This window comes from Bos taurus, chromosome 25, assembly GCF_002263795.3.
Source record: "Bos taurus isolate L1 Dominette 01449 registration number 42190680 breed Hereford chromosome 25, ARS-UCD2.0, whole genome shotgun sequence".
NCBI classification, from domain to species: Eukaryota; Metazoa; Chordata; class Mammalia; order Artiodactyla; family Bovidae; genus Bos; species Bos taurus.
In genome coordinates this window covers 2,025,792-2,048,545 of record NC_037352.1, presented here as the reverse complement: position 1 = coordinate 2,048,545, position 22,754 = coordinate 2,025,792, and the positions used below count along the sequence as shown (strand labels likewise).

The 22,754-nt window shown below is 52.9% G+C and overlaps 1 protein-coding gene across 2 annotated transcripts in view; it reads right to left on the bottom strand.

Moving 5' to 3' along the window:
- PDPK1 (3-phosphoinositide dependent protein kinase 1) overlaps positions 1-19,917 on the bottom strand; it is a 73,185-nt gene extending 53,268 nt beyond the window's left edge. Inside the window, exon 1 of one of the 2 annotated variants that reach the window (XM_059881509.1) lies at positions 17,597-19,917. In XM_059881509.1, the coding sequence (XP_059737492.1) occupies positions 17,597-17,608 (12 nt within the window). In that variant the 5' untranslated portion in view covers positions 17,609-19,917. Of the gene's footprint in view, positions 1-12,150; positions 12,580-17,596 lie in introns of those variants that run through there. The other variant, XM_024985289.2, reaches the window with a different exon arrangement.
- Between the last annotated feature and the right edge of the window lie 2,837 nt (positions 19,918-22,754).

The window sequence follows — 22,754 nt, the reverse complement described above, 5'->3', positions numbered from 1 at the left end:
CTGGGCACGAGGACCACTGGCATCCCTCTTTACAAATGGAGACACTAAGGCACAGATCAGGCCCTCGCCTGAGTCCCAAGCCCAGCGGTGAAGCCAGATACACACTCCCTCGGCCCTGCCCAGCTGGGGGGCGGTGGGGAGGGGGAGCTGATGCTCAGCCTGAGCTAGGAACAAGCGGGCAGGGCCGTCGGGGAAGCAGTCAGGGACCATTCCACAACGCGCCTTGGGCTCCAGTCCTTCCAACAACTTCTGTCACACTGAATCTAGCTGCAACAAATTCATACGAAGATTTATACTATGAAAGCATTTATTAAGAAATTACTCCAAACAGCTGGAAACAGCCTATGTAAATGTCCGCCAACAGAACAATGGCTGCTCACGGTTCACCGACAGAGGGGAGTATTACACAGCCACTGCAAGTGGCTCACGCAAAACACTCAGTGAAAACAACAGGAGACAAAACCGTCTCAGATATACAGTAAGGGTCCCAATTGATTTTTAAAAAAATACAAATAGGAGGGGCTTCCCCGGTGGTCCAGTGGTTAAGAATCCGCCTTGCAATGCAGGAGACACCTGTTCGCTCCCTGGTCTGGGGAGATCCCACACACCGCAGGGCACCTAAGCCATGTGCCACAACTACTGCGCCTGCGCTCTAGAGCCCGGCGCCTGCAGCCACTGAAGCCCCGTACCTAGGGCCTGGGCTCCACAGCAAGAGAAGCCGCTGCAGCAAGAAGTCTGAGCACCGCAACCAGACAGCAGCCCGCTCTCCACAACTAAAGAAAGCCTGCACACAGCGATAAAGCCCCAGAGCTGCCCAAAATAAGTAAATAAAAATACACAAAGGAAACAGCAATGACCTCTGGGTGAAGGAAAGATAGATCTTCTGGTTGGTTCCCTGAAACTATGAACCTGGACAGCTGCAAGGGATGGAATCCACCCAAGGGTCAGTAGATACAGAGGCTTGAGACAGTGGGGACCTCCAAGGGACCTTGTCAATGGCACACCAACCACAGGAGCCACAAGGTCCTCAACAGACACAGGTGATACCACAGGGGGCCAACAGACTTCCTGAACTTCCCTCCAGGTCCATCAGTTCATTCATTCAGAAAAGACTCGTGATATATAAAAAGCATTTGCTAATGCGCAAATGAGTAAGTTAGTATCTTTTAGATATCTTTTATGTGAGGAAGAAATCATTAACCACCAGTGGGGGCCCAGCATGGAAATCCTGCGTTTGCTTTTAGAAGTCTGTCATCCCAGAGCTGTATCAGAAAAACAGTAGCACTTCAAAGGTAACTGTGTCTGTGTTAGTTGTGTCCGACTCTTTGTGACCCCATGGACTGCAGCCCGCCAGGCTCCTCTGTGCAAGAAATTCTCCAGGCAAGAATACTGGAGTGGATAGCCATTCCCTTCTCCAGGGGATCTTCTCAACCCAGTGATCGAACTCAGGTCTCCTGCTTTGCAGGCAGACTCTTTACCATCTGAGCCACCAGGGCAGCCCATCCAGATACTTAAGATTCTGTCTCACACCTAAATGACGTGAATGAAATCTAGAAAGAATGTGTATAAAAGCTTTACTCAGTGAAATCTATTAGTAATCAGTAAACAATATCAGCAAGCTCTTGCCCTCTGTTTTGCTAAAATAATACAACATATTAAACTTGACAATTAAAGAAAAACTGAGCTTCTAAACTCGTCATACTTATACTACTATATTTATACTACTACAAATTAATCTTCTCTGGGGAATTAAACCCATGCAGCTAACGTTTTCCCGCCTCAATCTAGTTTGGGAAACTAAGTGATACCTAACTTGATCCAAAGCAGGGCATCTTGAAAGTTAAGTGATACATATGGTGAGGCCAGCAGCACGGAACTGTCTCCCTTCTGCCCGGAAATGCCTGGGGCTCCTCTTTCCTGCTGTCTAGCTCCCAACTCCAGCTCCTTAGAGGAAACCTCGCTCGGCCTTCAAGACTAAAAGGTCAAACGCTAAAATGAAATCTAGAGCACACGGGCACTGTCAGTGAGATGAGAACTGTCCTCCAGGGTCCCGGCCCTCCCAAGCCCCCTCTTCAGCCCCCTTCCCTCTGCTGGGCTGGGACCCTTGGCACTGCCCACGCCTCTGACCGCTCCGGCAGCCCCACCACCTTCCCCTGGCTGACCCGGACCACGAGCTCTGCCGTCTCCCATGTCCTTCAACCTCAGTGGGGATTGTACTGCCGTCTGTCCACGCCGGCCCATGGCTCGTGCGCCTCCCTCGGCAAGGTGCGGGGTCCTTAAGAGAGGCAAAGGGGCTGTGGGGACGTCCCGAAAAGGCCCTGGTACTGTTTATTCTCCATCTGAGTCTCTCACACATAAACACAGCCACACTGATACTGACAACTGTTCTGAGAGCCCTAACAGATTATCCTGTTGAAAAAAAAAAGCCAGATTAATGTGTTTAGACTTGATTTTTAATCCTCTAAAGCTTCTCTCTCTTTGAAATAGAAAATAAAACCCAACCAACCCCCAGAATGCCACTGGGCATACATATAAACAGCATCCAGCAGGAACGCCCTTCTAGCAGAGTCAACTCGCTCAGCTTATTTCTAACTGAGACTGCCTCTCCTGACACCTGAAAAGGCTCCTCTAACAGATGCTTTCCTTCCCAGGGCCTTTATCTACAAATTCTGAATAAAGAGCGTCTTATTGGGAACAATAATGACCAACTGAGACAGAGAGACTTTGTCCCACTGTGAACAGCTAACTCCCACAGCAAAGCTTCACAGCATCAGTGTGCATAGAAAGACCGACTCTGTCTAGCATGACCTTCATCCACACCTCCACTGATCACCAGCTGAGAGTTCAGTTACCGGAAACAAAGACAGGAGGAGGAAGGAAGGAAGGAAGGGCAGGCAGGCCGGCCAGGCTCTGTCCCACCTTCTCCTAGCCCACTTCCAACACCTAGACAGTGTCCGGCCCCGGAGTCCCGGGGACGGCCTGCAATGCCCTCAGGCCTCCCTGCAGCGGCCAGGAGCCGGCTCCCTCATTTTCTTCAAAGTGCTTTCCTCGTCATTCCTCCTACCAATTCCTACCTTTGTAACAGTCTTGTTTTTGCTGTGGTCATGTAGAAAAGAGGTTGGAGGGGAAATCCATAGATGGGTGGGAAAACAAAACCAACTCATGATTTTCCTGAAAATACCTATCTTCAGAGATCTGCAGAAGAAACTCCAAGCTCTGTTCTTGGCTCAGTCTAAGAGTCTCAGAGTCAACAGCCCACAAATCAATCTCGACTCAAGAGCTTTAGACAATAATAACACTCTAGCTTCACGGGTAAGAAAAGAGCCAAAGAAGAACATGTCATAGCTGACCACCTACTTTGACGAAGCCCAGGTGATACAGGACTAGCTTCCTGCCTGCAAAGAAAGCACGGAGAGACGAGCACACGGGACCCGAGCGCTAATTAGATCACACGCAGCAGCCGTCAGACTGCCCGCGGGACACGGGCCTCCCCCGAGAGGAGCCGTTTCTGTCAGTGAGTTTGGGTTCACTCAGCACTTGGAAACAGCTCTGTCCTGGCAGAGTCCTGGGAGTGCCCAAGCCTGCAGGAAGAGGCCAGAGCCCACAAAGCACCTGGACCCCATGCCAGTCCTAACCCAGTACATAAGTCAGAAGCCCTCCAAGTCCCAACTGTCTTCATCTGGAAACCAGAAGGATCCGACCGGGCGAGCAGGAAGGTCCCTCCCCAAGCGAAATACTGCGACCATCCTGGGACACACCGTCCGCAAGGGCCGCAAGGCAGGGCCGGACCGCAGGCCTGACTCCAGTCACCTGGAGCCACTCCCCACCTTGCCAGTGATACGCGACGGGTCGCACCAGGCGCACCTGACATCCTTGGAATTCTTCCTGAGCTCAGAACCCCAGTTTCATCACCAAAAGACATCAGACAAACCCAGATTGCAGGACAGTCCATGAAATACCTGAGCGGCACTCTTCAAAAGCATCAGGTTCATGACAAGACAAGACTGACAGACCATCATAGAGCAGAGAGGACCCTGGAGACGTGACAGCCAAACGCAATGTGGTACCCTGGGTGGGGTCCTGGGACAGAGAGACGACGGTGGGGGAAACTGAGGAAAGCTCAGCAGGTCTGCAGCGGAGTCGCAGTGTGTTGGCAGGGTTAGGGCTCAGTTTTGATGGATGTGGCCGGGCTGTGTACATGCTAACATCCGGGACAGGGGACGATAGGTATTACAGGGACTCCACGTTGTGTTTGCAACTTTTCTATACACCTAAACTTATTCCAAAAATCAAGTTTATTTTAAAAGTAAGTTTGTTTTGAAGGTTATTTTGATCAGTTCAGTTGCTCAGTCATGTCTCTTTGCGACCCCATGGACCATGGCACGCCAGGCCTCCCTGTCCATCACCAACTCCTGGAGTTTACTCCAACTCATGTCCATTGAGTCGGTGATGCCATCCAACCATCTCATCCTCTGTCGTCCCCGTCTCCTCCTGGCTTCAACCTTTCCCAGCATCAGGGTCTTTTCCAATGACTCAGATCTTCGCATCAGGTGCCCAAAGTATTGGAGTTTCAGCTTCAGCATCAGTCCTTCCAACAAATATTCAGGACTGATTTCCTTTTCGGATGGACTGATTGGATCTCCTTGCAGTCCAAGGGACTCTCAAGAGTCTTCTCCAGCACCACAGTTCAAAATCATCAGTTCTTTGGCACTCAGCTTTCTTTATAGTCCAACTCTCACATCCATATATGATTACTGGAAAAACCATAGTTTTGACTGGACAGAACTTTGTTGACAAAATAACGTCTCTGCTTTTTAATATGCTGTCTAGGTTGGTCAAGCAAACTGAAAGGATCTGAAAATATCCTGTGTCATTAGAAACTTGAGTCGGGACTCCCCTGGTGGTCCAGTACTGCGTGTCCACTCCAGGGGCACAGGCATGATCCGTGGTTGGGGAACTAATACCCTGTATGCTGCAGGGTGTATGCAAAAAAACGACTCAGAGTCAACGCTGAACACTAATTTGAAAAATATATGGCTACTGAAAGAAAATAATACACTTGACAGGAAGGGAAAAACCTGGACACCGAATAAGCTCAGTATAAATTTCCAACCACCACCACCTTCTTCAGCCATGCACGGTCGGCAAGACATCCAGGACTGGGCACACAGCAGGTGCCCCAAGAAAGCACGGCAAGCACAGCCCACCTGTCTTCCCAGAGACAAAGGGGCGCCCCCTCCTCAGACGTCTCCCCTCTCAGCCATCCCCCGCGCCTGTCCGCCACTTGCGGACGGGACTGGCCCCTGCTCAGCATACCCCGTGCACCCTGGGGCCTGGTCCTTCTGGGTTTCTCACAGCAGCAGCCCCACAAGGGCTGGCCACCCCCTCCTGGCAGGGCACTGCCCTCCCCTCGGGCACCATTTGCAATGGCGGTGCTGCTGGCCACTTCCCTCCTTCCCCGAGGCAGGGCCATGGCTGGCGGGGCTCACAGAGCAGTGCCGAGTTGCAGATGTGGCCTTTTTCACCCAAGGATTCCTTCAGGGCGTGAGCCCGGAGACCTGTTCTGTTGACGCCGCTTCTCCTACCCCACGACCAGGCCGTCCTCGCCCCCTTCCACCCCAGAGACACAAAGCTCAGTGCCAGCCACTTCCAGGCGAGTTTTCTAAGATTTTATTAAAAAAAAAAAAAAAAGGCATTTAGATGACACAAGTTCTGTTTTTTTAGGAATGAGAATAAATAGGTTCACAAATATAACCTATATTTAGATGCAATTTTTAAAACTGTGTATCTGATAATAACCAGCTACGTACATACAATCAGTAGACTGTAATTCTGAAAAAACCCTGAAAGAAAAACGCCAAACTGCAGAAAGAAAAAATGAGTTAACAATGGGAAAAGAAGGCAGCACAAGCTGAGCGCCTGAGACCCTGCAATGAAGAAGAGCCTCCGGTCCAGGTTAAGTCACAGGCCACTCTGAGAGGAAAATCCAACAGCTAAGAGCTCAAGGTCACAAACTGACAAGACCCCAGAAACAGCAGTGATCGAGCTGCTGAGCTTGTAACTTACCTGCTTCCCCCGGCCCCAGCCGCTGTGGATCAGACCTTCCTGAGAATGTGCCTGAGCAGAGCCAGTGTTCGGGCAGTTTTCCCAGAGACTGGGCTGTTCCCATCACTTCCCAAAGGAGATGCTCTGCACGCAGCCAGAGTGGGCACACGCTGGGGTCTCAAGTGCCCGTCCACCGCCTCCTCCCAGGCTGCTGGCTCGCTCAGTCACACTCACTCAGTCACCGCACGGCCGCGCACAGGTGCCCAGCAGGAAACCCCAAGGCAGCAGGCTGCTTGAACACAGAGTGCTGGCTTCCCCCAGGACCACCAGCACACAGCTGTCTCAGGAAGGTGGAGCCCCTCACACCCAGGGCCGCATGCACCCACGGAGCACGTGTTCCTCTTGGGACAGGGCACTCCTTGAAACAGAGCAGAGCCCAGGGCTGGGAAACGCTCCCTCTGACCTGCCCCAAAGCAGCAGAGAGGTGTGCCAGAGGGACCGCAGCACAGTGTGGCTGCTTCCGGCACGGGGGTAAAGCAGCTTGGCGTCTGGTCCGAGAATCCGCTAGGGACGCCCTGACTGCAGTCAGGGTCCACCTGGCCAACGCTGGCACTTCTCCAGGCTAGACACTCAAGGTCTGACCGGTGAGGACAGTGGTCCAGAGCAGGGCAGCAGTGCCAACGTGGCGAGCCTCAGCCCAGAGCACCGCACACTTGACCCTGACTCCTCACTCACCCAGATTTCACCCAGCATTTGATCAGCAAACTTCCCGGGAGGGGCTGTAGGATAAAACAGAACCAACGGCTTTGAAATACAACCTTTCAAGGCTCAGGTAGGTGGTACAATATGTATAAAGAACAAAGTATAATGTATATATATCTCCTTTCTAAATTACATTCCCTTACACAATGAAGAAATGGAACGTGGGACCATGCTTTTAACCATCTGACTTCTTGTTTGGAAAGCTTTCGTGTTAAGAAACAGACTACAGTAGACCCTCTGCCCCTCAAACACGTTCAGCTCTGAACACAGGGAGTCAGAACAAACATGCAGGATTCAGAGATGTCTTTGTTAATAAACAGCAAAGGTCAGACAGACAGGCTTGTGACAACTATGACAGGGATGAAAACCATGAAGAGAAAAGCATGAGAAAGAGTAACAGAAACCATCTAGAGACTCCAAGTTCAGGGAGACACGTTTAACAAGAGCTATACACACCCATTCCAGAGAAACAGAACATGGCAATGTAGTCAGAGCTGATGCAGACCAAGGGCAGGAAGGGGCACAAAGAACCTGACTGGCTAGAAAAGGCTTCAGAGCAGGGGGTTGCGGCGGGTGGGGAGGGATGTTTCCCCTGAGGGGGATCTCTTCAGGCCAAGAGGAGAACTGGAGAGGAGAGCCTGGCGGTCGGAGATCCTGAATCTGTCCTGGGCTGGGCAGGCCTGGGACAGAGCCACACGGCGGGGACCGGCATGGAGGAGAGCTAAGTGATGGGTGGGAGAGGCGAGGGAAGGCACAGGAGCATCAGAATTCGGGGAGCCCCAGCAGCCCCCCACTTCCTCACCAGAAAAGGGAGAACGAAGAAGAGAGTGTGTCTGCATTTCCAGCACCACCAGGCGGGAGAGCAGCACGACCCGCCATGGCGTCCTTCCTTCACCGCGGGAGGGCATCCACAGGCACCGACCTCCACGCTCAGACAAGGTCTCCCCCTGCAGTGGTAGTTCTCCGGGTCCCCTGCGGCCTGATCCTCCCAACCTCGCAGCATCCGGGGGTTGGGCGGGGACAGAAAAGTGAACTCCAAGCCCCACAGCTTTCCATGGCACTTAAGGAGAACCTCAATGAGGCTCCAAGCCTCCCGGCGAATCTTATCAACCTTTCTTGACAGCATCCAATATTCGGCTGTCACTTTGAGATACAACTCCTGCTGCGCTAAAATTAATTCCAAAAAAGAACAGGTTGAAGAATGAGACTTTAACAATGAATTCATTGTTAAATAAGCTTTTAGCCGGATGAATTCTGACTGCAATACTGCCGAGAGATACACACACACACACACACAGCCTCTCATCAGCCCTCTCCAGCGTGGGCAGACCTGCCACCCGCTCCACAAACAGGCAGAAGACGTGGACCTCCAGACATACCTTCAAACCACACCTGTAAATATTCTGAAGGCTGCACGTGGCTGGTACAGCGGACACACAGTCCCATCTGTAGGACAGAGGAGGTCACTGGGCCGCCAGGAGCTCTGCACCCCGTCATCAGGCCCTCGGCCACACTCCAGATGGCTGTGCACCCAGGTGCCGGCCCGAAGGTCAGGTCTGTGCCTCTTCTCGCCCAGAGCTTGCGGTGCGGTCAGCCCTCGCTTCTGTGAGCCCACGTGTGATCCAACTATGTAGACAGACGCCTGAACCAGTTGCTCTGATAAGAGATCTGAAGCCCACAGATGTAAATCCTTTACAGTGAACTCTCTCTCAACACATTCAAAACGACTTGGGATTTCTTGGAGTAAAAATGTTAGTTTAAATTATTAAGATTTTCTAGATCAAGAGAACAGAACCAGACTTTGTGCAACTATACAAACACAATCAGCACCAAGCACCAAAAACAGACCCCCAAGAACCACCATGAACCCAACAGACCTCTCTCTTTTTAAGACATCATCAAAACAGGTCCCCTACTGCTCTTGAGAAAAATGCACTCTGCCTGTTGACTGGTATACAGACTGGATACACAACTAGTTCTCAATATTCAAATAATTTTCTAAAGGGTCTGGTATCACAGGGAACAAGAATGCAACCCAGTTAGAGAAGAATGCATTACTGAAAAGGCCTTAACGATACACGTCCCAATCTACAGTTTCCACACCAGCACTTCCTCCCTGCTGATCTGCCCTTTGAACCCGCCTTCAAAACAACTGTGCTCCGCACCCCTACGGCCAGCTGTCCTCACAAGGGCAGGCACAGAGCACGCACACGCTGGCCCCACCCCCGCACCTGCTGAGGGAGTCATTTCTGCATCAAGCACTCCTCAGCAGTGGCTCCTCGCTCTGTAGTCACAGAAGTGAAGCATCACGTGGGACTCCATCAAAGTCCACATCCACAGAAGCTCCCCCTCAGGAAGGGGCAAAGTGTAGGGCCCGTGGAGGCTCTCCTCACACCACCAGCTGGAAGGCACCGACCTTGTTCACCCCCTCCCTTCTGCACCACTTCCCAATTCGTAACACACTTGCCCTCCGGGCACCCAAACCTACCACTGGGTGGGTCAGTGGGGGAGGGCACAGGCTGAAAATGGGGCCCACCCAAGAGCTGCCTTTTCCTCCTCCCCACACCACTGCTACAGGCAGCCCAGAGGCCCGGTCATGCCTTGAGGAGCAGCCCAAAGCCTCTCTTCAAAGCCTGTACTGCTCTAAGCTGCGCTGCAGTCCTTCTTACTAAACACATGTCAGAGGAGGAGGACAAACCTACAAGTCCACCCTTCCTGAGTATGTGAGTACAGGGCCCCCACCTGCCAGCTCTGGACTGGACTCGGTGAGAGCGGCAGGGTGGGGTGCATCACTCTGCACGCGCTGCACGAGGAGAAGCTAGGCACAAGGGCACGCGAGAGCCAGAGCCCACTTCTTTCCATGCTGCTAGCCTTCCCCACACCCGCCCACACACGCAGCCACCCTGCAAAAGCCACCCTGGCGCGCGCGGGACCACTCTCCCCAGCCAACAGTTTCACCTTAACAACATCACTGCAGCTTTTCACCAAGGGAGGATTCCCAAGCTCACCATTCAGAAAACCAGCCTTCAAATAAGGAGGGACCAGAGCCTCTTTCCAAACAGCGGCTTTCTGACGACAAGAGGCTGAATCGAGTTCCAGGGGTCACAGAGTTCAGCCATCTGCCTAGAGAAGTAACTAAGTGTTCTGTCCGTCTAGGAGAGGATGTCCCTCCTGCCTCGTACACGGCAGTCTGAGGACATGCACAGCCCCCAGAAACATGTCCTGGGCAGTGGCACTGAGGACTTCCGCAGACAGCAGGCTGCGACCCCCTCTCAGGGCACCACTCCCAGGAGGGGCAGGCAGGGTGGCGCCCAGGCCTCTGCCATCAGTCAGACGTGGGTTCAAACTGCACTCTATCGGATGGGTACTCCAGCTCTCCGCACTGTGGAAACTGAAGCTTTCACACCTGTAAAATGGGAGCAACACTGACCTCAGAACACTGTTGATGGAAGCCCAGCAGCACGAGGAGCACTATCTGGCAAAGGGCCCGCCTTAAAGTAAGAGCTCGACACCCGGTTCTGACAGCTTCCGGCCCACCTTAGTATCAAACCGGGCTGGGCCGTTTCCAGACCTCCCCACTCATTCTGCTGCCCCGCTGGCTGTACACATGTAAAGAAACACGAAAATAATCGGGTGGGGGGCTTCTCATAAAGTGCCACCATAAAAATCCAGGTGCAAACTCACTTGAACAGCGCAAATCCATCTGTCCTCAGACAAAAAACCCACTACTGGGGGCATCTCTGCCACTACTGATGGGAAACGTGGCGTGTTCTCCCAGACAGGTGGGGAAAATCTAGCTGATGAGAACATGAAAGCCTCGCTCCTCTCACTTCCTGATGGGAACGTCCATTCTTTATTTTGGAACCCATTTCTTCTCACTGGATTTCATCGTTTTTGTACGAAAAAGCTGCCTTCTGCACAGAAACCTCCAGATGTCAAGTGTCCGTCACGTGGAACTACCGAGACCATGAGATGACATGCTCTTTTCCTCTTCCCCGGAGGCCGTCGGAGCGCACACCTTGCATTGCCACAGCATCTCTGTGTGAAAGTTCATCTCACAAACTTCCACAATCTGTCAGCCCCAGCCACCACTGAGGGCCGCCAAGCAGCCTAGTTGGTGTTTTTTGCAGGGTAGTCCAGGCCCCCCAGGGCACGGCCATACATGTTGCAAAAGTCAGAAACATCCCCTGGCCTTTCACCGTTTGTCTCACCTGCCCAGGTCTTCCTCCTCTCACACTTCAGATTATCACCCATCTCTACAAAGCAGAATTCTCGAGTCCACGGACCAGCGGCAGAAGGTTCAAGAACCTCGCGAAGTAATTACAAAATTCGGAAAAGCCCTGAGTTTTTAAAGGGTCCATGACCTATCAAAAAGATTAACAGCCACTACTGCAGAAAATAAGAAAAATAAGGGGTCGAGTCAATTTCTTGGGTCTTCCTCTATTGGAGGGATTCACCTTTTGAACCCGATTTTGTAAGCAGTCTAGACCTTCATCCAGCACCCACTTCACAATTGCATCCAAGGTATACATCCTTAAACCGTCTTCCCAAGACTCCCGAACTTAAGCGAGGACAAACATAAACACAGTAGGGGTACTTTTAGCAACACACAGAAAACACAGAAACACTAGCGATACATTCACCAACACATTTAACCCACAAGCGCTTCTTCGTTTCCTTCCCCCTAAAATCTCTCCGCCCGGTCACGCTCACCAGCCCGCGGCGGTGGGTTCAAGCCTGGCCTCCCCGAGGCGTCCCATCACTCCGGTGCCGGAGTGGAGCCCAAAGGCACGCAAAGCACCCACACGCAGCCCCGCGGGGCCGGGAAAGGAGCGCACCCGAGTGCATCGGACTCCATCCCAACCGGGAATTCGGAGGGGCCCGAGCATCAGGTGCTCCGGGCAAGAACTCGCACATCCCGCTTCGGCGGCGAGCGGAGGAACAGGGATCGGTCCCAGGTGAAGGCCCAGGGCGGCTTCTTCGCAGACGGTCCGAAAGGTAACCCCGGAGGCTCGGCTACAGGCCGCGCCGCGCCGAAAACAAACTTTCCAAGCACTTCCACCGCGGCGGGCCGGTGACACCTCCCCGGCCTCCCCCGCCCTGCGCGCGCCTGTCAGTGCCCCCGCCGGGCCAGCGCTCGCCTCAGGCGGGCCCGGGATTCGCCGGGCGGCCGAGCGACGCCCCGACGGCGCCCGCGGTCGCTAGCCCAGCCGCTCGCCGCAGGTGAAGAGGCGCCGCCCGGCCCCCGGGACCGCGGGGCCGCCCCGCCTTGCCGGGCCCCGGCGACCGCCGCGCTCAGCGGGGTGACGGGCCGGCGCGCCCGGGTGGCAGCCGCGCACTCACCAGCTGGCTGGTGGTCCTGGCCATGGGCCCCGCGTCGGCACGGGCGCCTCCCCCGCAGCGGTGCGCGGCTCGGCGCCTCCTCAGCGTCCTCCTCCCCGCGGCGAAGCCCCAGCAATGGCCGCCCTCATCCTGCGCCCGCCCCGCGGCCCGCCGCCCCCGGCGCCGCCCCGCCCCCGCGCGACGCCGGGCGGGACTTCCGCCGGGCCGCCGCCGCCGCCTGCGCCCATTGGCCGCCCTCGCCGTCGCTCTGCCACGGTCCGGGCCAGCCCGGCCGGCGCCCCCGAGCCGCATTTCCGGGATGGGGCCTGGCAGGCGGGAGCGGCCCGGCCCCGCCCCGGTGCGGGGGGGCGACCCCACGAAAGCCAATCCGCGGGCTGCGGGGCGGGGCTGCGCGCGGACCCGGCGAGCTGTCATCCTCGCTCCGGGACCGGGAAACTGAGGCTCGCCCGGGCGGGGACGCGGCGGCCAAGGTCACGCCCCAGGCGCGGCGGCTGGGCTGTAGCCGCACGGCGCGGACTCGGAAGCGGGGCTCTGAGTAAACACCGAGAGAAGCAACTTCACTAGTTGCAAAACTGAGAAGTGCTCACGGAAGCAAAACGAGGCTCTAAAGCCACAGCTGTAAGGCAGAAAACCGTCCCATCTCATCCCTGCTGAGAGTCCCAGGGACTACCTCAGGACTTCCTTCTCTACTTTTTAACTTTTTCGTAGTTGTTATTGTTGATGATGATGGTGGTATTATTGTTCTAATTGTGGTAAAATTTAAGACCTTAATCAGTTTAGAGTTCAGTGGCATTCAGTACATTCACGTTGTTGTTCTAAGATGATGTTATTTCAAAAAAAAATTAGAATCACTTTGTTACCTGAAGGTTTGCATATTTTAAATATCTTTAAAATAAATATATATTTATATATAAAAATATCTTCTGTTTCTTGAAGAAATATATCTTCACTTAATTAAAAAAAAAAAAACACACAACACAACTCTTTAGACAATAAAGAGAAGTAACAGTAAGATAAGTGAATCCCTAATCTCACTGGCCAAAATTAATCACTGAGCAGCGGTGCTTACTCTCAGTAAGGAATGTTCATGTCTAATCTCATTTACTCAGAACAAGCATCCAGCTACTGTTGTCTCACTTCTCAGATGAGGAAGCTGAGGCATAGCATAACTCTGTAGCTTTCCCTGAGTTTTGTTATCACCAGACCCAGAATCTTGATACTCACATGCCAGAGGCTGTGGTTGACAATTAGACTATACGACTTCTATTTGTCCAGGCATCCAGTCCTCTATTTACAAACCTTAAAAAACCAATAGGGAGGGACTTGCCTGGTGGTCTAGTGGTTAAAAGCTTTCTCTACCACGAGCCTGGGGTTCGATTCCAGGTCAGAGAACTAAGATCCCAGAAGCTGCATGGCACAGCCAAAAATAAATTTAAATAATAAATAACCAGTAAAAAGGCAAATGTAACCTCCATCACTCAGAAGGCTCCTGCTGTTCTGACACTCACTTTTTTCACTTAACAATGTACCTACCCTCCTGTATCCTGTCCGGCTCTCGGGATATCTATCTTCTTCAGCTGTAAGAGCTAAAGAGGATTCCACCAGAGGAAGACTCGAGTCTATGCCTCTGTGCTCAGCCGGTCAGTCATGACCGACTCTCTGTGACCCCGTGGACTGTAAACCCCCAGGCTCCTCCGTCCATGGGATTCTCAAGGCAAGAATACTGCAGTGGGTTGTCATTTCCTCCTCTAGAGGATCTTCCCAACTCAGTGGAGTTGTTAAAAAAAGAGCAATTTACACACATCTCCAGTGTCTCCTGCATTGCAGGCAGATTCTTTACCACTGATCCACCTAGTAAGCCCCAAATCTATGATATTGATCAAGCTCCCACCTGATACTGAAGTGGTTCCCAGACTTTTATGTCATGAACAAGGCCCTATAGATCAATTGGACACACCCTTACTTCTTTCCTTAAGATAATTCTTAGCAGATGGAAATGGGGGTCAAAACACTGGTATCCTTCCCAGGACTTTTGCTGTAAATTGCTCTTTGTTACCCGACTCCACAGAGAAGGCAATGGCAACCCACTCCAGTACTCTTGCCTGGAAAACCCCATGGGCGGAGGAGCCTGGTAGGCTGCTGTCCATGGGGTCGCTAAGAGTCGGACACGACTGAGCGACTTCACTTTCACTTTTCACTTTCATGCATTGGAGAAGGAAATGGCAACCCACTCCAGTGTTCTTGCCTGGAGAATCCCAGGGACCGGTGAGCCTGGTGGGCTGCCGTCTACGGGGTCGCACAGAGTTGGACACGACTGAAGCGACTTAGCAGCAGCAGCAGTCCACTCCAGGTACTGTAACCCTCAGGGGACACGAAGGCAAGTCCAAGGTAGACACTGCTCTTATTCCTCTTATTCCCATGCCAAGCCACATCCAACAATATTCTACATCAATCACACCTGCTGTATATTCAGAGCAGTGTATCGGATTTTGCCCCATAAACAACAGGTACTATGATCATTCTTTACACAAGGAAGCCAAGGCTTCAGTAACTTGGTTACTCTTGGTCATAGAGTTATTAGGTTACAGAGCACAGGACTCAGAATGAGCCCGACCTACACCGACACCCTGCTCTCAGTCACTGGACTCAGCTGCCTCAACAACCCTTATTTTATACATACTTCAATCTTCACAAACTAATACCTTGTCCTCAAAGAATTCTAACCATTTTATCTTCTAAGAACAACCTGGAGAGACTCAATATTTATTACCATCTTACACATGAAGCATCTGCTCCCATCACTTCATGGCAAATAGATGGGGAAACAATGGAAACAGTGTCAGACTTTATTTTGGGGGGCTCCAAAATCACCACAGATGGTGACTGCAGCCATGAAATTAAAAAACGCTTGCTCCTTGGAAGAAAAGCTATGACCATCTTAGCATATTAAAAAGCAGAGACATTACTTTGCCAACAAAGGTCCGTCTAATCAAAACCATGGTTTTTCCAGTAGTCATGTATGGATGTGAGATTTGGACCATAAAGAAAGCTGAGTGCTGAAAAACTGATGCTTTTGAACTGTGGTGTTGGAGAAGACTCTTGAGAGTCCCTTGGATTGCAAGGAGATCCAACCAGTCAATCCTAAAGGAGATCAGTCCTGAATATTCATTGGAAGGACTGATGCTGAAGCTGAAACTCCAGTACTTTGGCCATCTGATGTGAAGAACTGACTCACTGGAAAAGACTTTGACTCTGGGAAAAATTGAAGGCAGGAGGAGAAGGGGATGAAAGAGGATGATATGGTTGGATGGCATCACTGACTCAAGGGACATGAGTCTGAGCAAGCTCCAGGAGTTGGTGATGGACAGGGAAGCCTGCAGTCCATAAGGTCGCAAAGAGTCATACACAACTGAGTGACTGAACTGAACTACATGTGAAGAAATTTACAGACTCTACGCTAAATGTGCGTGTCAATATACACATAACTATAGAAGTCTGAAAATATCTATCTCACAAGCACCCTTTCTCAGAAAGCTACTGAAGGATGAGCTCTGCCAAATGAGGAAGTAAGCACATAGGAGGACTACGAAGGGGAGTCCCAGAGACTGTCCATTCAACAAGCATGCACTGCACCTCCTCTCCATGCAAAGCACTATGCTAGACATTGGTGAACAAAAAGCAAAAATCTCTGCCCTCGTGGTACTCTGATACCACCGGTGAAGGGCAGACAGTGTGTGTGTGGGGGGGGCCAAGGAGGGCAGCAAGCATCATAAATAAGCAAATCTTATGGGATGTTAGAAGATAAGTGCTGTGGGGGAGAAAAAAATCAAGTAAGTGGGGCCTCAGGAGTACCCAGGGAGATGGTGCAATTTGAAATGGATAATGGGGGAAAGTCCCAAGATTCCTCAGACATAAGGAGAACAGGCTACAGAAGGCTCCCCCAAAATACTGAAAATGATAGCTTCTATGAGAGATTTCACCATGTAAAAAATTTAATTAAGGAAAAAAATTAATTAAGGGACTTCCTTGGTGGTCCAGTGTTTAAGAACTCGCCTGCCAATGCAGGGGACTTGGGTATGAACCCTGGTCCGGGAAGATCCCACATGCTGCACGGCCGCTGAGCCCGTGGTCTGCGACGAGAGAAGCCACTGCAATGACAAGCCCGTGCACTGCAAGGAAAAGCAGTCCCTGTTCACCGCAACTAGAGAAAACCCTCGCGCAGTATCAAAGACCCAGCGCAGCCAACAATAAACAAATGATAATAATTTTTAAAGATAAAAAAAAAAGGAAAATGATCCTTCCACACAAGGTGGCTTCTTAAAAAACAAAAGTGAATGAAGAAATTGACAGACGGATGAGGAAAACTTAAGAAAAACAGCCATACCAGAAAGGAAGCACCATCTGAAGTTCAGGAGGCTGCTCGCTCATTTCAGCCCTGAGTGATAGCTACACAGAAGCATAACACAGATGCATTGATTCAACCGGTAATTACTCTACTGCGCCCTGGCAGGACCTGGAGAGGAAGGAGGGTATGAGACAGCTGAATCCTTCCCTCTTTTAACAGAAAGGCAGAAGCTAATGACTACAACCGATACAGCAAGTCGTAAAGTACAAAGATATTATTTAGAAAGATGGACATATATAACAGAATACGTCCCGGAAGAACCAGCGGTAAATGGAATGTGGCTAGAGAGAGAGTGTGTGTGTGGGGGGGGTTGCTGCTGTTTCTCATTTCCAGCCTTTCTAGGACTAATTGGGCTCTTAAACGTTGATGCAAATAATTAATAAAATGAAGAAAAAAGAAAAATATAAAATTATTTTTTAAAAGATTAAAGCTGTGTGAGGATGTCTGTGACTACATGGCTATATTATGAAGCAAAAAGCAGAAAAGCTAAATTAAAAACACACACACACACAAATATTTATTGAGAGCAGTAAATTAGGTACACTTATCCTGAATTTTCTGCAGCTGCTGAAAAGCACAAGGCAAAGGTCTAACATGGAAACTAGGTATAAGGGCAAAGAAGCAAGTTGCAGAATATGCAGTCTTAGATTTTTTTTTTTCTAAATTAGAGTCTATGACACCAAACCGTGGCCATGGTGATCTTGAGTTATTGAAAGAGAAACAGGGAGGGGAACAAAGCTTGAGGGAAGAGTCTGTGGTCAACACTAGAGCCCACTGGAGAGCAGATGGGAAGGATTGAGCCCAGCCAGACTCAGGGGCAGGGGTGAGGGGCATTGAGCGGCAGCAGGGGCAGGGCAGGGAGGGGCAGGTGAAAGAACACAGGACAATTCTCAGTCTTCACAGGGCAGAAAGGCAACCAGCGTGCAGGGCCCAGGTCAGGCCAGGCTGCTCTTCTCACCTGGGGAGAGGCCGGGCACCCACTCCATGGATGCCTCTGGCTGCCCATCCCAGGACAGTGGGCGGGAGGGCAGATGGACTCACCTGGCCTGGCATAGTTCATAGGCGCCCCAGCTGGAGGAGAGAAACGGCCCCCCGCTCCCTTCCCTGGGCAGAGCCTCTGTCCCTGGCCGGCTCGAGGGTGACCTCAGGCCAAGAGTGCAGTGGCTTGGCCTGACATTGTGAGGTCGTCTTGCCCGGGGAGGGGCAGGAGGGTGACAGTAACCAACCTGGGAGAGGGCTGGGAAGCACAGGGCCCACGGGTGTGGAGTACTCACAGCAAACCAGGCCCTGTGCTTGCACTGTGCCGTTTTCTATGTTTCAGTCACTTCTATGACTCTTGGGGCGCAAAGGAGGAAACTGGGGTTCAGAGGCTACAGAACCTGCCTAACATTGCCAGAGCTAGTGTGTTAATCATCTATTACTGTGAACAAATCATCCCAAAACATAGAGGCATGAAACAGCACACACTGATGCTCTCATGGTTCCTGTGGGTCAGGAATACAGGAGCAGCTTGGCTGGTGGGTTTGGGCTCAGGGTCTCTCATGAGGTTGCGGGCAAGATGTCAGCGGCGGATGAGTCATTGAAAGGCTCGACTGAAGCTTCAGGATCCACTTCCAGAAGGGCTCATTCACCCAGCTGCTGCTGGAAGCCTAGATTCCTCATCACGGGGTCCCTCCGCAGGGCTGTCTGTCTCCATGCCGTGGCAGCAGGCTTTCCCCAGAGAGAATGATTCCCAGGGAACACCCAAGATGGAAGCTGCAGTGTCTTTTATAACCTAATGTCCGAAGCAATACAACATCACTTCTGACAGTCTGCAGGTCACACGGGACCTCCTGGTACCACGTGAGAGGCACTGCAGGAGGGTGTGCGTTCTGGGAGGTAGGATCACTGGGTGACACCTTCCAGGCTGGTCACCACAGCTGGTCAAGGGCAGAGCCAGGACTCCAGTTCTGCTGGGATGCAGGGAAAGACAAAAGAAGGGTGCCAGGCCTGCACCCCCGGAGGTTTGTGGGTCTGGAAAAAAAGGGCTGTACCTGGGAATGGGCAGGCTGGGAGACCAGTCAGGATGCATCCAGTTAGGGAGAGAGAAGGGGACTCTCCAGGCTTCCCAGGTGGTACAGTGGTAAAGAATCTGCCTGCCAATGCAGGAGATGCAAGAGACACAAGAGATCCCTGGGTTGGGAAGATCCCCTGGAGGAGGAAATGGTAACCCACTCCAGTATTCTTGCCTGGAGAATCCCTTGGACAGAGGAGCCTGGGTGGGGCTACAGTCCATGGGGTCACAAAGAGTTGGACATAACCGAGTACACACACACACACACAGGGAACTATCAGGAGGTCACGGCTTGGAGATCACAGCGTGGTCTCTGCCTCTGCCTTCCAAGTCCCTGGTCACCACTCCTGAGGCTCCCAAGATGCGTTTGCTCATGGCTGCCGGTGGATGGATGAAAAATGCGACTCAGCCAATGATTTCAAGCCATCTGGCTAAACATCCTCCCATATGAATCATGCTTTGTGAGGAAAACATTAGACTGGAATTCTGGAAATAGAAAGTTGCCTGAGGTCTCAGGTAAGTAAGCTTCCTTCTCTAAAACTGAGTTTCCTCTTGGGACTTCCCTGGCAGTCCAGACTTCGTGCTGACACTGCAGGGGGCACGGTCTAGGTTTCACCCCTAGTCAGGGAACTAAGATCCCACAGCCTGGGCAATGTGTATGTGTTGGGAGAGGGAGGGCAGAACTGGGCTTTCTCAGCTTTAAAATGGGCCGACTCCTCAAATCAGTCAAAATTCCAAAGACTGAAAACATCCGGTTTGATCAGCATGTAGGGCAACAGCACCTTCATACACTGATGGTAGCCGTGGGGAGCCCAGGCCTAGTCCTTTCTCCCCAGAAGATACAGTGGGAGAATAACAGAGCCTCCTAATACGTCTACATCCGAATCTCCCAACCTGTGAATATGCTGTCTTACATGAAAAGGGGGAATTAAGGTGACTTGCCAGGGAGCTGACCTTAAAATCTGGAGATCATCCAGGTAAGCCAAATACAATCACTAGTTATTAAGACAGCAGACCCCAACATTTTTAGCTCCAGTGACAGGTTTCGTGGAAAACAATTTTTCTATGGACCAGGTAGGAGGGGATAGTTTGGGGATGATTCTCATAAGGAGCTTGCAACCTAGATCCCTCGCGTGTGCAGTTCACAGCAGGGTTTGTGCTCTTATGGGAATCTAATGCCGCTACCCATCTGACAGGAGGCGGAGTTCAGGCGGTAAAGCAAGTGATGAAGAGCAGTTGTAAATACAGATGACTCCTCCCTCGCCGGCCAACTGCTCACCTCCTGCTGTGTGGCCCGGTTCCCAACAGGCAGGGATCAGCACTGTGGCCAGACCTGCCTTAAAGAGGCAGGGTCCCCAACCCCCAGGCCACAGTACTGGTCCCTGGCCTGTTGGGAACCGGGCCACACAGCAGGAGGCAGAGTGGTGGGATGTGAGGCTGGCCTGCCACTGCTGGTTTTGCCAGTGGGAGGGAGTCATGAACCAAGGAGGGCCGGTGGTGTGCACGAGCTGGTAATGGTAAGACACTCTTCCTGAGAGATGTCACAACCTTGACTTCAGGCCACTAGGCCTATTTTTGAATTTGACCTCCAGAATTGTAAAGTAACCAGTTTGTCTTTTTGAGCCACTTAGGTTTTGGTAATTTGTTCTAGTAGTGCTAAGAAATTATTTTTTTTTCAGCACTAAGAAATTAATACAGAAGCCCCATCTGAGGCCACAGAATGGAGAAGGAACCCACAGGGCCCAAAGGAGTGCCCAGGCAGGGCCCCCTGCAGCCTTCTAGACACACTTGAACACCAGGGTTCGCAGAATTCCCTGTCCGTTGCTCCGCGGTCCATCTTCCCCAGGGCAGCTGGGGTTGGGTGGGGAGGAACCCAATAGGTCCCCGGTTGGTAAGTCAAGGAATATCCATCTTGGAGAACACTGCACACCTTGTTCAAACAGCGAGACAGGTCCACATATACCCACCTGGGAAGCTCTCCCCTTCATGTCGTTCAATTCAAAAAATTAGTGAATGGCAGAGCCGGATTACAATTGTAATTCCGGTTTGTAAAACAAAGCCGTAAATGTGGAAAGGGGTCCAGGACCACGTTACGAAGTACCACACCTAGCTGTTACAGGTTGGGGGGAGAGGGGCGCCGAGAAGAGGGCTGGGGTGCCGGCGCTACAGGTTCGGGAGAGGGCAGGGGGCGGGGCCGGGCTTCTAGCTCCCCGCCTACCCCTTGAAGACGTCAGAGGGCTCCCTACGCCCCTATTGCTCGGCCGAGGCGCAGCCCTCCGCAGGGCGGCCCTGAGTGGCCCGGGCCGGAGCCCCGCCCCCTGGAGGGAGCCCCGCCCAGGGCGCGCGAGTCCTCGGGCGCCGAGTCTCCACGACCTGCGCTCCCATCTCAGGCCCGGCGCCCGAGCTGCGGCGGAGCGAGTTGGACCAGGTTTGTTGTGGACGCCCGGAGTCTCGGGCACAGCCCGGTTCGGCGTTGTCGACCCGCCTGTCCCAAGCCGGCTTCTCCGGCCACAATCACTGCACACGCCTGCAGCCGGCTCCAAGCCCACAGCCCACCCTGGTGCCGGTTGCGCTCGGGGCCTGGAGACCCGTCATCCCGAAGACGGGCCCGAGGTTTCGGGAGGGAGCCCCCAGCAACACCCAGGAGAAGCCTCACAGCGCCCGGGCTCGGCCGCCAGGAGGCCCCTGCCCCCGCCCGCCGCGACGCGGCGGCTGCGAAGGACAGGCACGTCCCTGCAGAATCTCTTACCCACGTCCACCCACACTCACACCCAAACAAAACACGGAGAAGCTGGGAGCATGCCAGGTCACCGCCCCGATCCCACCCCAGCTTCTCCAAATGGTGAAAGTCACCAGCGCTCATTAGTGACTCAGCACACACCTGGCGTCACCTCCCCCCGCACCCCCACCCCCACATCAAGGAAAGCTTGTCCCCCTACTTTACCTGAGTCTGGCCCCACTGCCACCCCACAGGGTCTCCTTACTACCCACGCGGGGCATCCTTGTGTCTAAAACCCAATAGCTTCAAACTCGGACAAGTGAGTGAGGTGGGTGAGGGGGTGGGAGCGAGGGCGTCTTTGGCGCAGGTCGGCTTTGTGGAGACTTGGAGATGCTGGTAAGGGCTGCACAGGGTGAACATACTCAAGGCCACGGAACTCTGCACTTCAATATGGTTACAATGGCGAACGATCTGTGTATTTAACATTAAAAAAAAAAAAACAAAACTCCAATGGCTGCCCCACCTCAAAACCCACACTCCCAGCCCAGCTGCAGGGCTCAGTTCCCCACAGCACAGTTCCTCTCCAGCCCCCAAGTCACCCCCCCAACCCCACACTAAGCCTGAGCCCTGGGCCTGTGCATGGTAGTTCCCTTTGCTTCCAGCCCACCCTCCCTGGTGTCACCCCACTGATCACCATGTCCATGAGCCCCTCCGTGATTCTGCAGAGGCAGCGTTATCAGAAACCCCTGGGCGGGCAGTCAGGCCACATTCTGGCCAATGCTCACCAGCCCTGAGACCCCGTGCTCTTGCTTCCCCAGCTGACAAACAGGAACACCCTCTTTGGATTGTGGACAGACAGAAGGAAAGGAGGGGTTAATACACTGGAACACCTGGAGGCGGCCTTGGGCTGAGCAGGTGGAGGGGCTTTTGTTCCTCTGGCAGGTGGCCCCCAGCCGCAGATCACCCCCCAGCCCTGTGTCACATGGCTGCTCTTCCCAGAAGTTGCTGGGACCTGCAACCATCTTTGTCCCCTTGGGTCCAGACACCTCCTTTAGTGTCTAGAGGCAGGAGCAGTCGTTGGGGCCATGGACAACTCCGCCCCAGACCTGCTGCCCCCAGGGCTGCTCCCCTGTGAAGGGGTAAGGGGCGCCCACCCCAGGATCCAAATGAGGGGAAGTCAAGACGACCCCAGGCCCTGCACAGGCCCAGGGCTCAGGCTTAGTGTGGGGTTGGGGGGGTGACTTGGGGGCTGGAGAGGAACTGTGCTGTGGGGAACTGAGCCCTGCAGCTGGGCTGGGAGTGTGGGTTTTGAGGTGGGGCAGCCATTGGAGTTGGTTGGGGCTGCACCAAGCCCTGCTGGGTCATGGTCCTCAGAGCCAGCAGGGCACCCCTGAACCCCCTGCCCCACACCTCAAAGTTACTCTATC